Source organism: Giraffa tippelskirchi, chromosome 9, assembly GCF_054371585.1.
Source record: "Giraffa tippelskirchi isolate mGirTip1 chromosome 9, T2T-mGirTip1v1.2.pri, whole genome shotgun sequence".
In the NCBI taxonomy this organism is placed as follows: Eukaryota; Metazoa; Chordata; class Mammalia; order Artiodactyla; family Giraffidae; genus Giraffa; species Giraffa tippelskirchi.
The window spans coordinates 45492948-45507431 of NC_137283.1; the positions used below are offsets into that span (position 1 = coordinate 45492948).

Genomic DNA, 14484 nt, shown 5'->3' on the forward strand with positions numbered 1-14484 from the left:
CTGTGCAAATGCAGGTTCTCACGTGCCCAGCTGAGGCCAGAAAGAGCAGGCTCCCAACTGCCAGGCCTGCTTCTCTCTAAGGAGAGGATGAGTGAATGATCATGCTCTATACACCTCGGTGTTATATGAATTCCTTACAGTGGGCAAATAGCACTTATGTAATCAAAGCATATTAAAAACAAACACTGCCCTGAGTCAGAGCTTCACAAACCTGGCTGCCTCATCACGGCGGTGCAACCATCCCAAAGTGTCTCCCACCAACTCCCAAGAGGCCAGCCCCCGGCAGATGATGGCTCCCAGGACCACCCGGGGTGGGGGGGGGTCTCCCGTAACCCCAGCACTGGGCTCCTTCCAGAGAGGGCAGTTGCCCTGGATGTGTGTTTACCCTATGCAGCTCTAACTGCTGCTGTTTGCTTGACAGCTTTTAATTGAATGTTTTCCATTTTGAACTTGCACCCTGAGGTGGTTTAACCGTGATGAAAGCAGTTTTGTAAATCAACATTTGAAGACACAACCTTTTTCAACAGGACCAACAAATATCCACGCTTTGTGCTTGCGCATAGCTTTGCCATCTCTGGTTTTCTGCCCACCCCACAAATCAAACTTGGCTGTAAAAGGCATCAAAGTGACACATACAGGCGGGAGGTGACAGCTGTGACAACCTTGTATGCTGAGGGGGCAGCGTCCCACTGGGAGGCAGGCAGGGACAATGCTCACAGCCTCTAGGACTGACCTGATGAAGAAAAGACAGGGGTTCTCCCCTGCAGTCAGGGCTGGAGTTTCAGGGTGTCCTCCCCTCCCTTCTTTGGGGCATCCTATATCCCCACTGACAGTGATTATTGATCATTCATAGTTCCCTCAGGAAAATGCCTTGCTTCTCTGGCCAGAGTTTTAGAATGAGCTTCCTTTAAAAGGATTTCATTATTTTTAATGCTTTTTTTTTTTTTTTTTAAGGACTAATCACTGACAATGAGAAGAGTTTAAAATAGAATGTGAGGCTTTCAGATTTTAATGGCCCCAGCAAAACTCCATTGTTCACTCAGAAGCAGCTGCATACGTCTAAAAAATCACTTTGAGATTTGGCAGAGTTTCTTAAGGAACTTAAAGCTCAGCAAAAAGTTAAATAAATTATCCCTGAAAATATCCCAAATGCTCAGGAACTAACTTCCAAGGGAATCTTGTCCATTCAATTAATTGTGTAACACTAGCTTTCTAACAGCAAATTTAGGGAACAGGCATCATAAGTAATCTGTGGACACTAAAAGCCAGAGCTACCTGTCACTGTGGTACCAAACAGCCCTAAAGGTAGGGACCCCACTGCCTCTCCTCTGTCTTCTTCCAAGTGTGACACGTGGTATGCTGGCATTCAGGAGTCTCCAACCCTGGTTTCACACTGAAACCTCCAGGGAGCCACATCTGGGTCCCGTCACCAGCGAATCGGCATGGGGGTGAGGCATGGCACCAGGATGCAACCCCACTCCCCAGGTGACTGTCACGTACAGCTAGAGTTGGGTACCACATGTGCAGACAGTGACATTTAGTAGATCAGAGAGAAAAGATAATGTGAGCACATCTCCAAGTGCTTGATTTGACATCTGTCCTCTGACACCAAGCATCACCGAGGTAGAAACAGACTTCAAGCGCCAGCAAGTTGGGCTGCTATTATCTCGAAAGCGACTGAGTTGACAGATTTGTTTTCTATCAATACTTGAGAGCCTTGTAGTTCTTGAACAGCAAGGAATAGGGATGTGGGTCCTAAAAGGTGTCCTCTCTCTGAGTTTGGGTAGGGATCTAGTAGAATCGCCAAAACCAATTTCGTTTCAGGTCAAGTTTTCCTGGAGTTTGATGACAACAGCAGCAGCAAGTCCTCTGACAGCTATGGCAACTCCCACCAGTTATGGAACACTTAATCCTCATGACAACCCTGTCATGAGGCAAATGTCTTTCTCCACTTCCAGTAGGAAAGGAAACTGGGTCTCAGCGGTGTTGGGTAATGTGCCTAGTGCTCTAGTCCGAATTCCAAGTCACTCAACTCGATTGTAGCCACCTCCAGAGAAGGGACGTGGCCATGCTCTCAAGGCTCACCCCTGTCTTCCATGGGCTTATGACACCTGCTGTTATCAACGGTCCCCTCTGTCTAGGCTGAGCCTCGGCCATCAGGCAGACCTCTTCTCACACTGTCACTCAGTTCCTCCCTGTCTGGGAAGAAACCATCCCAGTGCACCTCCAACCCAAGTGAAAAAGACAGTCAGTGGAATCAGCATCCTGAGGCGGTGCGGGCACAAGTCAGGAGCTCCCCCCGCCCTTCCCCAGGGAGGACACAGGGCAGGGCCAGGGTGTGGGGTGAGCCTCATATGCTCAGGGAGGACATTGGCAATGCCCACACTTCACGGCCTGCTGACAGGTACAGAGACCAGACTTGGCGTGTGCGGGTGGTCAGTCAGCCACTGTCTGCGGGTGAGGAGGACCACAGAGGTGAACCCCTCCTCCCTGTGTTTCTGTGACAAGGGGGAAATGGCTGGCAGCCACAGAGGCCCCAGTGCAAGCCTGGCAGGGCTGCCCCCCCAGGAAGTCTGGGCCGCAGGGGAAGGCACTCGTGGGGAGGGGGCTTGGGGCTCTCTTCTCAAGTCAGTTAAAGCTTAACATGGTTCCCACAGCCTCGGATTTACGTTTCCACTTCCAACCCTGATCCACCAAGGATCTGGAACTCTGATGACCAGGGAAATACCAGTCTCCTGGTGTAATGTCCTCGCTCCACAGGACACCCCAGCATCTGGCAAAGGAGCCCACACAGAGCCAGCGTGCACCAGAAGGAGGCGCCATTCCAGACCAAGCACAAAGCCGGTCCCGCATGCTGACGCAGAGCCTCACTGCGCAGGGCAAAGCCGAGAGGGTGACATCCCCGAGACACAGAGCAGCTTTCTGGGGATCAGAGCTCCCATTACACAGTGAATTCTGAGGCTCTGCAACTTTTAAGGGGGCTTTCTTTCCTTAGTTATTAAGTAATACATTTAGGGGTTTTGAACATGTGTACCACTCTACCTTGTTTATGCCATTTCATTAGCGTGAGCAGCACTCCCCCCCGCAACCTTCCACAACCAAAGGCTACACTCGTCCCTCAGAGCTCAGCGGGGACACAGCCTCTCCTGCAGGGCTCCCCTGCATCCCCGCCTCATCCCACATCCCCACGCCCTCCTGGGCTCCCAAGGCAGACTGCAGGCCCTTGGTTACGATTGCTATCTCACACTAGATGCCGTAGGAAGGTCCCCTCAGGCAGAGGCACTGATTTTGCCATCAGGCATTTCCTCACAGGCAGCGGCAGGACACAGGAAATGCACTGGACCCTCAGAGCGACCGGGAGACACTGGCTCAAGTCCCGCAGAAATCCCTGCTCCTCAAATCACAGGCCACAGAACAGCTCCACGAGGTGGACCCTGTCTGTGACTAGAGGGTGGAGGAATATGAGGAAACGAAAGGACACGCGCCCGCAGGAGGGCCCCGCTCGGCCCTTACAGGACACACCAAGGCTGACAGAGCAAGGGGCCCTGCTCAGAAGAAGGGACAAGACCTGCGTCTGTTTATATACAACAGGTGACATGCTGGACTTAGGAGAGCAGGGCAGGGGGCTGGTGGAGCCTTGAGGGGCAGCCTCAAGGCCACAGCTCGGGAACCAAGAGGAAGACAGCGGGACAGGCAGCCCTGAGCTGCAGGCTTGTCCCTGGCCTCGCTGCAGGGACAGGTGCTCTGTGAAGGTCACAGGATTCTGCGACAACCCCCTCCCCAGCCAGAGCTGGGCCAAAGATGTGTACACACTCCTTACACCACATCACCAGATGTGGAGCTCGCGTGAACGTCCACTTAGAAACTCTCATCTCATAGTTGAGGAACCTAGTCTAATAAAGTGCTCCCTGGTTCCTTCGCCCTCAGGGGGCAGTCCCCAGGCTCTCTTTGAGGAGGCAGCGGTGCAGCCTGGGAAGCAGGGGGCCTGCACACACCAACATCCCCCTCCACCTCCCCCAACCACGAGCACACAGGACTGAGTCAAGTGTGCATCCCTGATGACAGGAAACACTCTCCACAGAAGCAGAGACTAAGAGTCCCAGGCTCGGACAATCACGAAGGTCAACTCGGTCAGGCATGCCCTCCACCCTGGGTCTCAGCCTCCACTTACCCATTCTCCCTGCATACCCACCCTGGGCTCCAGCCATAGGAGTAGCCCTTCATGGCCTCCCTGAGCTTTTGTTTGCCCACCTTCATGTCCTCCTCACACCACTGCCTCGACTCGGAATGTTTTGCCTCACACATCTCAGGTCCATCCATCCTTCAAGGCCCAGGTCCCAGGGCCCACTGTTCAGTCCTAGACAGTCGTGGCTAGCCCCCTGTCAGCCCCCGGTACACGGCCTGCCTCTTCTGGTGACCTGCACTCATGTCTCCTGGGGCTGCATTCACTTGGGTGTGGGCCCGCCTTCCCCACCCCAGGAGTCCTCCAGGCATCCACACAGCCTTGCTGAACAGAGGTCTGACTGCATATGGTAAGGCAACTCTACTGCTGAATTTCAATCTCCCCTTTTACTGGAGGCACAGATCATCTCAAGAAGAGTAGGAGCAAGAAAAGCATATGATAAAAGAGACGCTTTGGGTGACAGTGACAATTAATCCCAGTGGTGGACTGAACATGGACCTTCCTGCTGCAGGATGGTGCCTGGTGCCCGGTGTCCCATTGTGGGGGACCAGCCGGCTGTGCTCTGGAGCGGCCACACGGACTCTCGTGCCTCCTAAAACTGCCCTAAACACTGAACTGTTGTCTTCTGGCGGGCAATGAGCTAAGCACTTGGCGTCCCATGTTTGGTGCAGATGGAAGCCACTTCGAGGAGCTGAAGGGTGGAAGTGGCCCTACTCTTCAAGGTCCCTTCCAATAACTCGCTCTGAACTGGAGGACCCACAGCTTCATCTCCTCTGGTGCAAGGCACATACTCATCTTACCACACCCTTGCCCCAGAGCTGAGGCTTATTGTATTCCCAGGACACAAAGAGCATCCAGCTGACTCTCTGCAACCATAAAGCCACAAGACAAGATAGGTATCTGAAGTCCAGGCCCCAAGCAGAAATGCAGAGTCAGTGCAAATAGGCTCTCTGATGTGCAGGCCAACAATCCGATTCGGAGAGCTAGAGGTGGTCTGGGTCTCAGAGCGGAAGAGATACCTGCCATGGGCAGGCATCTGAACGGCACACGGACTCTATGGGTCCCCAGCAGCAGAGGTGCCACTTACTATTTCGTTTGCTCTCCTCGCCTCCTTCTTCTTCGTTCTCAGGATCAATGTCTTCTGCTTGGGTGATCCAGTCCAAGTAGCCCTTGAGATCCTCTTCCAGCTGCTGCTTCTCCCGGAGCTTCTGGAAGTCTCCCCGTGCTTTTGCTTTCTCCCTTTCCTTCGAGAACTCTCTGAGGGGGGAAAAGAGAACGGGCACATGTCAGGACGTCCCCGGGACCCGCCCTGAGAGCCGTCTGCCCAGCCGCACAACAGTCTTGCGGCAGGACACACGGCACCGAGTACAGCCACAGGAGCACACAACGGGGGCCACACACGTGGACAGGAAACGTGACAGTGCCTTCCCCAGCAAGACTGTGGGGTCAGAGCTGCAGAGACCACGCCAATGCACATGCACGCCCCTCAGAAAACCTGCACCCCCTAGGAGCTCCGTGCCCCAAACATCATGTGCTATCATAGCAGGCCCTTGATCCCCCAGCAGGGGCCTGGACTCAGAGATTCCCCCCTTCCCGCAAAGCCTCCTCAGATAGCAGGCACGATGCTTCAGAGAGAAAGGACCCAAGAGGGCTGAGCTGTGGTCCTAGAGGGCTTCTTCCATCCTTGGAGGTAACACTCAGCATCCTGATGTGTACTGGCCCCTTTGTCCAAACCATGAGCCCTGAGACCCCACACCCAACCTCTGCAGATCCAGCCAGAGTAGTGGACAGGCTCAGAGCAGAGAGCAGGTGAGCACCCCCACCAGACAGCCCGGCCCCCCCTTTCCAGACAGGAAATGGAGCGCCCTTGAAGCACTGTTATCTTTCTTAACTGTCGCTTCTTGCCATGATCTTTTCCCCCAAAGTCCTCCCCATAGGAGGGGGAAAGGGAGCATGATTTGTTGCCCATTTATGGGAACACCTGCCCTGGAAAGGCTCTGGCAGACGAGGAAATGTTCCCAACCGTTCATGGTTTACTCTACTTTTCCTGTCTGCAAGCCTGGATCTCTGCGTATATACAGAATCCCACATTGGCTGAGGCAAGGCAGGAAGTCAGGTGGATGACTACCCAGTTCTCATATACGAGGAACCATCTGCATTTCCAACCATGAACTGTTACAGGACCCAAGGTATGTGTGTTATGGATTTGGGAAGTACGATTACAAAGCTGCTAAGAAAGCAGATGTGACGACAGGCAGTCCAGCTCCTGCACACAGACCACTGGATGCCAACGGACACCACATCTGCCTTCCTTCCAGTACAAAGCCAGCGCATCTCCCCTGCCAGGACCTCGTTAACCCAACCCAACCGAGGAAGGGCAGGTGACCCGCTTAAAGTCAACCTCTACTCTCTCTCTCCCCGCCCTCCCTCAACTCTGGGCTGCAGATGGGCTGGACAGACACTGGGACACCTAGTGACCCTGACGCTTCGGGTAAGAAACCAGATTCCTCCCCAAGATGCCGGCCTCTGCCCACCTCCGCGAGAAAGGACACCTTCACTGCCCCTAAATTTTCCAGATGGCCCAGGATCTGTCCTTTCTGCTAGAGCTGGTCTGTCCCACCTTTACCTGCTGAGACATGAGGAGGGGGCGAGGCTGCGGGGCATCCTGAGCCTGGGTGGAGCCGACTCCAGGGGGTTCTCAGGGTGAGCTGAAGCCAATCAAGGCCTAGAGCCTCCTGGGGAGAACATCTTCCCTCTCAAAATGCAAGGCCTCTGAAGGCAGCACCTTGCTGCTCACAAGAACCATATCCTGAGAACAATACGGGGCTTCTCAGCCTTGGCTTCCGGAGATACCAGACCGGAATCATTCATTCCTAGGTGGGTTCACCAACTGAATCTGAACTCTGAAAATGTCACACCTGAACCAGAATCTCCTCCTTGAACAAGTGGAGGGTCTGGAGTGTCAACATGAAACTGCATCATGTAATCTGTTCTCTTAAATACGTTGTAAAGACCAAGTCTGTGGGCCTTCAAGTCTATTGTTTACCAAAAGTAGTTGCTGTTGTTCAGTCACTACATCATGTCTGACTCTTTGTGACCCCGTGGACCACAGCACGCCTGTCGCCCCTGTCTCCCACTATCTCCTGCAATTTGCCCAAATTCATATCCATTGAGTTGGTAATGCTATCTGACCATCTCATCTGCTGCTGCCCTCTCCTCCTTTTGCCTCCAGTCTTTCCCAGCAGAAACATCCCAACATAAAGCTTTCTGCATGTTTGACTCTGAACTCAAGAGTACTCAATTCACATGATAATGTACAAACAGGGTATTCTGATTCTGGCTACATATCTCATCTGAGTTCTTAAAAAAAAAAATTACTAAGATAGCAGAAGAGTCACTCTTAAGTTTCACAGGGAATCTGGCTTTAGTAATACACTTCATTTTAAGCCTTTTTACGTCAGAAATACAAAAGACCGTCTAACAAGCTGCATCACTGTTGCACATTCTGGTAGTTGGAGCACAGCAAAATATACCTAGGTAAAATCCTTTTGTGACTAGACTTTCTGAGACTAAAAAACACTGCCAAGTTCTGGCTTGTAGCCCATTTACTGTAAATACTAAAGACTATTATAACTGTTCATGTAACAAAACTGTTAATATAAACTCTCTGAACTGATTTTAGACAGTTCTGAATGGCCTAATACTTAGCAGGCCTGTAACCGTTCCTGATTTGGACAGAACTGAGACTGACAAGGCATATATCTCCTGTCGGCTCTGAGATGGGGTGGAGGAGAAGGTGCAGGGAGTGGGCTCATTGTGACAAACTCAGCTGCCCCATCACTCCTCTCAGACACTGGGCTCTAAGTCTGAAGACCTGGGCTCTGTTTCCCACTCTGTCACTTTCTGTTTCTGAGCTTCAGTTTCTTCACCTGCAAAACAGACGTGCTACCTGTTCCATTGTCTCATAGGGATGAAGTCAGACATTCAACAAGATGCTATTGGGAACATCATAAAGCACTGTACAAACATGAAGTTCAAAAGTATAACATTTAGTTGTCGAATCTGGGAATAATAAAAGGCAACTGGAGGAGGTTTCTCAAGTACTGAAAGGAGAAAAATTGCAAACGCTCTGAATGGGCTCTAAGCTGCATGACGCCAGTGGAACTGAGGGAGGCACAAAAGGACACGTGGGATCCTAGGGCATGGAGTGACCTCAAAGAGCCAGCAAGCATCCCATCAAACCTGTACCACTCTCTGCTCAGAGGAAAACAACTCGTTCACAACAAACCCTGCATTCCGTAAAATCTCACCTGGGTCCACTGAAACGTTATCAACTTCAGTGGACGATGAAAACAGTTTTCCATTTCATGTAAGAATCTGTCATTCTAGAAGCCTAGTACTAAGGGATTAAATAACACTCACTATTATAAAAGTTAATTTAACAAGTCTACTGGTAGAAATCACCAGACTTTTGCAAGTGACTAGAAATCTGACACCTCACATGTGAGAGAAGCCTACCTGTTCCAGATAAAGTCAAAGTCACTCAGTCGTGTCCAACTCTTGCGACCCCATGAACTATACAGTCCACGGAATTCTCCAGGCCAGAAAATTGGAGTGGGTAGCCCTTCCCTTCTCAAGGGGCTCTTCCCAATGTAGGGATCAAACCCAGGTCTCCCGCATTGCAGGCAGACTCTTTACCATCTGAGCCACCAGGGAAGTCCAAGAATACTGGAGTGGGTAGCCTATCCCTTCTCCAGAGGACATTCCCAACCCAGGAAACAACCCAGGGTCTCCTACATTGCAGGCAGATTCTTAACCAGCTGAGCTACCAGGGAAGCCAAAGGGAGATTTTAAAAGTGCTTGGAGAAAAAATGCATATATTGTGCTACCCTTTGGATGCAAAAGAAGAGGAAATAAGGAAACCTTATCTGAAAGTTAAAGCACAAAGTAAGGGATGGAGACAAGGGACAAGAGGGCATCAAATAGAAGTGACACTAAGTGTACTTTTTTCTATAATCTAACTTTTAGGATCATGCTAATATTTCACATATTAAATTCTTAATTAAATCAACAAGGATAAGATGGAGAGAAAATACCCTTAAAGTAGAAGTGAAATAAATGAATCTGATTGTTCTTCAAATGAGTGTCATAACCACCCTGAAGGAGAGAGACACAACTAGTTCAAGTAGTTTATGAACATTTGCTGTACCCTCTTATCATCTGGACAGGGCTGGGATGAGGGTGGAACCACAGACAAATGCTGAACTCTTTTTAGTAAGCTTGGTTTTTTGAAGTGATATGGATAAAACCTTACTGAAATGATGTTAGATGTATTATAGGATTTGGCATCTGGTCCCATCACTTCATGGCAAATAGATGGGGAAACAATGGAAACAGTAACCGACTTTATGTTCTTGGGCTCCAAAATCACTGAAGATGGTGACTGCAGCCATGAAATTAAAAGATGCTTGCTCCTTGGAAGAAAAGCTATGACCAACCTAGACAGAGTATTAAAAAGCAGAGACATCACTTTATCAGCAAAGGTCCATAGTCAAAGCTATGGTTTTTTCCAGTAGTCATGTATGGACATGAGAGTTGGACCATAAGGAAAGCTGAGTGCCAAAGAATTGATGCTTTTGAACTGTGGTGTTAGAGAAGACTCTTGAGAGTCCCTTGGACAGCAAGGAGATCAAACCAGTCAATCCAAAAGGAAGTCAGTCCTGAATATTCAATGGAAGGATTGATGCTGAAGCTCCAATACTTTGGCCACCTGACACGAAGAGTTGACTCAGGGAAAAGACCCTGATGCTGGGAAAGATTGAAGGCTGGAGGAGAAGGGGACGACAGAGGATGAGATGGTTGTATGGCAACACCAACTCGATGGACATGAGTTTGAGTTTGAGTAAGCTCCAGAAGTTGGTAATGGACAGGGAAGCCTGGCGTGCTGCAGTCCATGAGGTGGCAAAGACTTGGACATGACTGAGTGACTGAACTGAACTGAGGATTTCGCAAATGAGTTAATGTGCCAATGTACTTGGGAGCCTGTGGAAGGAGGGACACAGAAAGACACGAGAGTGACCATTAGAAAGTACCCTTTGGGGATGGACTGCAACTGGGAAGCTGACGTGAATTCATGATTTCTAAAGAAGTACACATATGACTATATATATGTGTGTAAATGTATCTACCTCCTAGCTCTGTCAGAAAGACCTAGAAACAAAGACATTCGCACTACTAGTAGCTATGAGCACACCTGGCGTCCAGATCTTGGTCTCTAATACTATTTCCCATTAGAAGGATCAGTAGACTTTGGAGAAATGGCTGATTCCAAGGATGAGGCAGGGCAGATACAGGACCAAGAAGATAAGAAAGTGTTAAACAAAAACAAAACATGATGGGGTATTTGGCCACTGACCAAATCTGGGATAATTTGAGCCCCCAAATAACTAAAAACAGTAAAGAATTTTTTAGTATTAAAAAACCAGTCCACACCCCTTATAGATAAATTAAAAAGCAAACAAGATAAAATATTAATAATAAGTGATTTTGAGTAAAAAGATATCTGGATTGTTTACTAAGCTGTTCTTGCAACTTTTCTTGTATGTTTGAAATCACTTCCAAGTAAAATTTGTTGAAATATTTGGAAAACGTAATCATTTTAACCAACTGCAAATTTATGTTGTTTTATATTCATTTCTGCTTACCAGGTAGACTATAGGCTTACTCCCTCGTGGCTCAGAAGGTTAACAATCCACCTACAATGTGGGAGACCTGGGTTCAATCCCTGGGTTGGGAAGATTCCCTGGAGAAGGGAACAACTACCCACTCAAGTACTCTTGCCTGGAGAATTCCATGGACAGAGGAGCCTGGTGGGCTACAGTCCATGGGGTCACAAAGTCAGATACGACTAAGCAACTTTCACTTTCACAGGTTTATTGCAGGAGTGGACAATACTGTCCATTTCTTTTTTTTTTTTTTTTTTTTTTTTTTTTATTTTATTTTTTTTTTATAAATTTATTTATTTTACTTGGGGGCTAATTACTTTACAATATTGTAATAGTTTTTGCCATACATTGACAAGAATCAGCCATGGGTTTACATGTGTTCCCCTTCCCGAACCCCCCACCCACCTCCCTCCCCCTCCCATCCCTCTGGATCATCCCACTGCCCCGGCCCCGAGCCCTTGTCACATGCATCGAACATGGAATGGTGCTCTGTTTCACATATGACAATACACATGTCTCAATGCCATTCTCCCAGAACGTCCCACCCTCACCTTCTCCCTCAGAGTCCATAAAATTGTTCCATGCATCTGTGTCTCTCATTCTGTCCCGCATATAGGGTTATCGTTACCATCTTTCAGATTCCATATATATGCATTAGTATACTGTATTGTTGTTTTTCTTTCTGGCTTACTTCACTCTGTATAATGGGCTCCAGTTTCATCCATCTCAGTAGAACCGGTTCAAATGTATTTTTTTTAATGGCTGAGTAATATTCCATTGTGTATATGTACCACAGCTTCCTTATCCATTCATCTGCTGATGGACATCTAGGTTGCTTCCATGTCCTGGCTATTGTAAACAGTGCTGCGATGAACATTGGGGTACACGCGTCTCTTTCAATTCTGGTTTCCTCGGTGTATATGCCCAGCAGTGGGATTGCTGGGTCATATGGCAGTTCTATTCCCAGTTTTTTAAGGAATCTCCACACTGTTCTCCATAGTGGCTGTACTAGTTTGCATTCCCACCAACAGTGTAAGAGGGTTCCCTTTTCTCCACACCCTCTCCAGCATTTATTGCTTGTAGACTTTTGGATAGCAGCCATTCTGACTGGTGTGAAATGATACCTCATTGTGGTTTTGATTTGCATTTCTCTAATAATGAGTGATGTTGAGCATCTTTTCATGTGTTTGTTAGCCATCTGTATGTCTTCTTTGGAGAAATGTCTGTTTAGTTCTTTGGCCCATTTTTTGATTGGGTCATTTATTTTTCGGGAATTCAGCTGCAGAAGTTGCTTGTATATTTTTGAGATTAATTGTTTGTCTGTTGCTTCATTTGCTATTATTTTCTCCCATTCTGAAGGCTGTCTTTTCACCTTGTTTATAGTTTCCTTTGTTGTGCAAAAGCTTTTAATTTTAATTAGGTCCCATTTGTTTATTTTTGCTTTTATTTCCAATATTCTGGGAGGTGGGTCATGGAGGATCCTGCTGTGATTTATGTCGGAGAGTGTTTTGCCTATGTTTTCCTCTAGGAGTTTTATTGTTTCTGGTCTTACGTTTAGATCTTTAATCCATTTTGAGTTTATTTTTGTGTACAATACTGTCCATTTCTTTCTTTCTACATCTCTCTCTCCTCCATGCAGCCCCTGCCTCAAGCAGGCATGCAGGAAATGAGGTAGAAAAAGACAACACACAGCAAAATGAGCCCTACTCCTTAAGAGGCCAAAATGCACCAGGACAGAAAGCCCACAGTTCCTGGGGTTGCCCAGAAGCCCATAAAAAGTATGTCTGAATCCATGGATACCATCAAAAGCAGCCTCCACCACCAGCCCGCCCTTTTCCCTAAGCACTTATAGGCTTGTGGGATGGAGTTCCTATCTAAGGTCATCAGAACATCTTCCCTCCAAGGTCTATGTCCTGTAAGGAGCAATCTATCAGGGAGGAATCTGACAACTGCCAAGGGTCTCACGCTGGCCCGTGTGCGCACAACTTTCCCACCCACTGCGGCAGCTGGAGGGGCTGCAGCCAGAGGATTTCCTTGGGGCCTGTCTCCCTCCTGGCAGGTCACCATCAGGGCACATCTGGACTCCATCTTGGTGTCATCCTGCTCAGAAGGCCTCAGGGACCCTCACTGCTGTCCTCAGGTATCAAACACCCAGGTCCCGCACTCAGGAATTTTTCAGCCCTCCCCCACCTGCTATTCCAGCTTTATCTTCACTTCTCATAGATGTACACCTGGTACTGTGGCTACAATCTTCTCTGCTTCCCCAACCCTGTGAGCCTTTGTCCACAGAGGTCCACCCACCTGAGCAGCCTTTACCCATTCTGAATTCTAGCTCCCTCATCAAGACCTAGCCTTCCTTGGTTACCCCAGTGAAAGAGCTCTCCCCTCGAGAGCCCTCTCCACACTGAATACCACGGATCTGAGCGCACACCCTCTGCCTGCCAGCCTCCTCGGAGGTGTCCTTAACAGAGCCCCACACAGTTCCTTACACCTCATCCTCACCGGAGAGTGTGGACGTTGAGGGAAGGCTGGTATCACTCTCATTATAGAGAAACTGAGGACAGGGAGGCTGGTTAGACAAGCCCATCCAGCTCCTGAATCCACCCTCCTAAGGACCTCAACGTGGGCCACAGGAGGCAGAGGAGGAAGGGAGTAAGTATATGAAGGGATTAGGATAGAAGTCAGCTTATAGTCAGGCCAGGAAAGGGCCTATATTCTTGCCTGGAGAATCCCTACGGACAGAGGATCCTGGGCGGGCTACAGTCCAAAAGATCACAGAGTTGGACACGACTGAAGTGACTTTGCACGCACACACGTAGTCAGTCCAGGAAGGGCCTTAAATCCCAAACTGAGAGCTGTGCTTCCCTGTAGGCAACAGGGAACCACCTGAAGGTCTGACAGAAGAGAGTCACCATCAGCTTTGTTTTACAGAAGTGATGGGTTAAGATGAGCTCATATAAGGAGAAATTCTGGTGAGGAGGTCAGAAGGCAAGGAGTAAACCCTGGGTGATGGACAAGATTTAACATCAATAGGAATGCAAGTAAAGGCATAACAGGATCCTGATACAGTCCCCAACTTCGTTACACGACCTGGAAAAGCACCTACGAGGCCTGACATTGCTGCTCCTTCAATCATCCTCCACTTCACGGTCTGGTCACTGTGACCTCCTCCCCTTCCATGTGGTCTCCTGGGTCTGGCACATCCACCATTGTCTTCTCAGCTACTACGGACCTTCCTGTGGGGCCAGGTGATGCACCACCTGCCAGGCAGACATTCCTTGCCTAAGTGTGCAGGCAAGAAAGGCAAACAGGAGGCCAGATGGAGAATAGATGCCACAGAGGAGCCACATCCCTGGTCCTCAACCTCTGGAAGGCTCTGGAAGTAGACCTGCTGTGTGCCCCCAGGGAGAGGGTGGACAGTGCAGAAGACTGCTTTCAGCACAACAGAAGGGGAAAATTTCTAATAATCCAAGTCTACAAAAAAATGGACCAGGAAGCAGCAACTTCCTTGAGGGGTGCAAACAGGGACCTCTGATAGAAGGACTAACCCCTTGGAGAAGAAGCCGGTGCACAGGA

General features: G+C 49.0%; 1 protein-coding gene across 1 annotated transcript in view; it reads right to left on the bottom strand.

Annotated features, from left to right (window-relative positions):
* Nucleotides 1-14484, bottom strand: part of CACNA1D (calcium voltage-gated channel subunit alpha1 D) — a 346288-nt gene that overhangs the window by 102905 nt on the left and 228899 nt on the right. The window contains exon 10 of the mRNA XM_081524957.1: nucleotides 5271-5440. Coding sequence (XP_081381083.1) covers nucleotides 5271-5440 — 170 coding nt within the window. The remainder of the gene's footprint in view (nucleotides 1-5270; nucleotides 5441-14484) is intronic.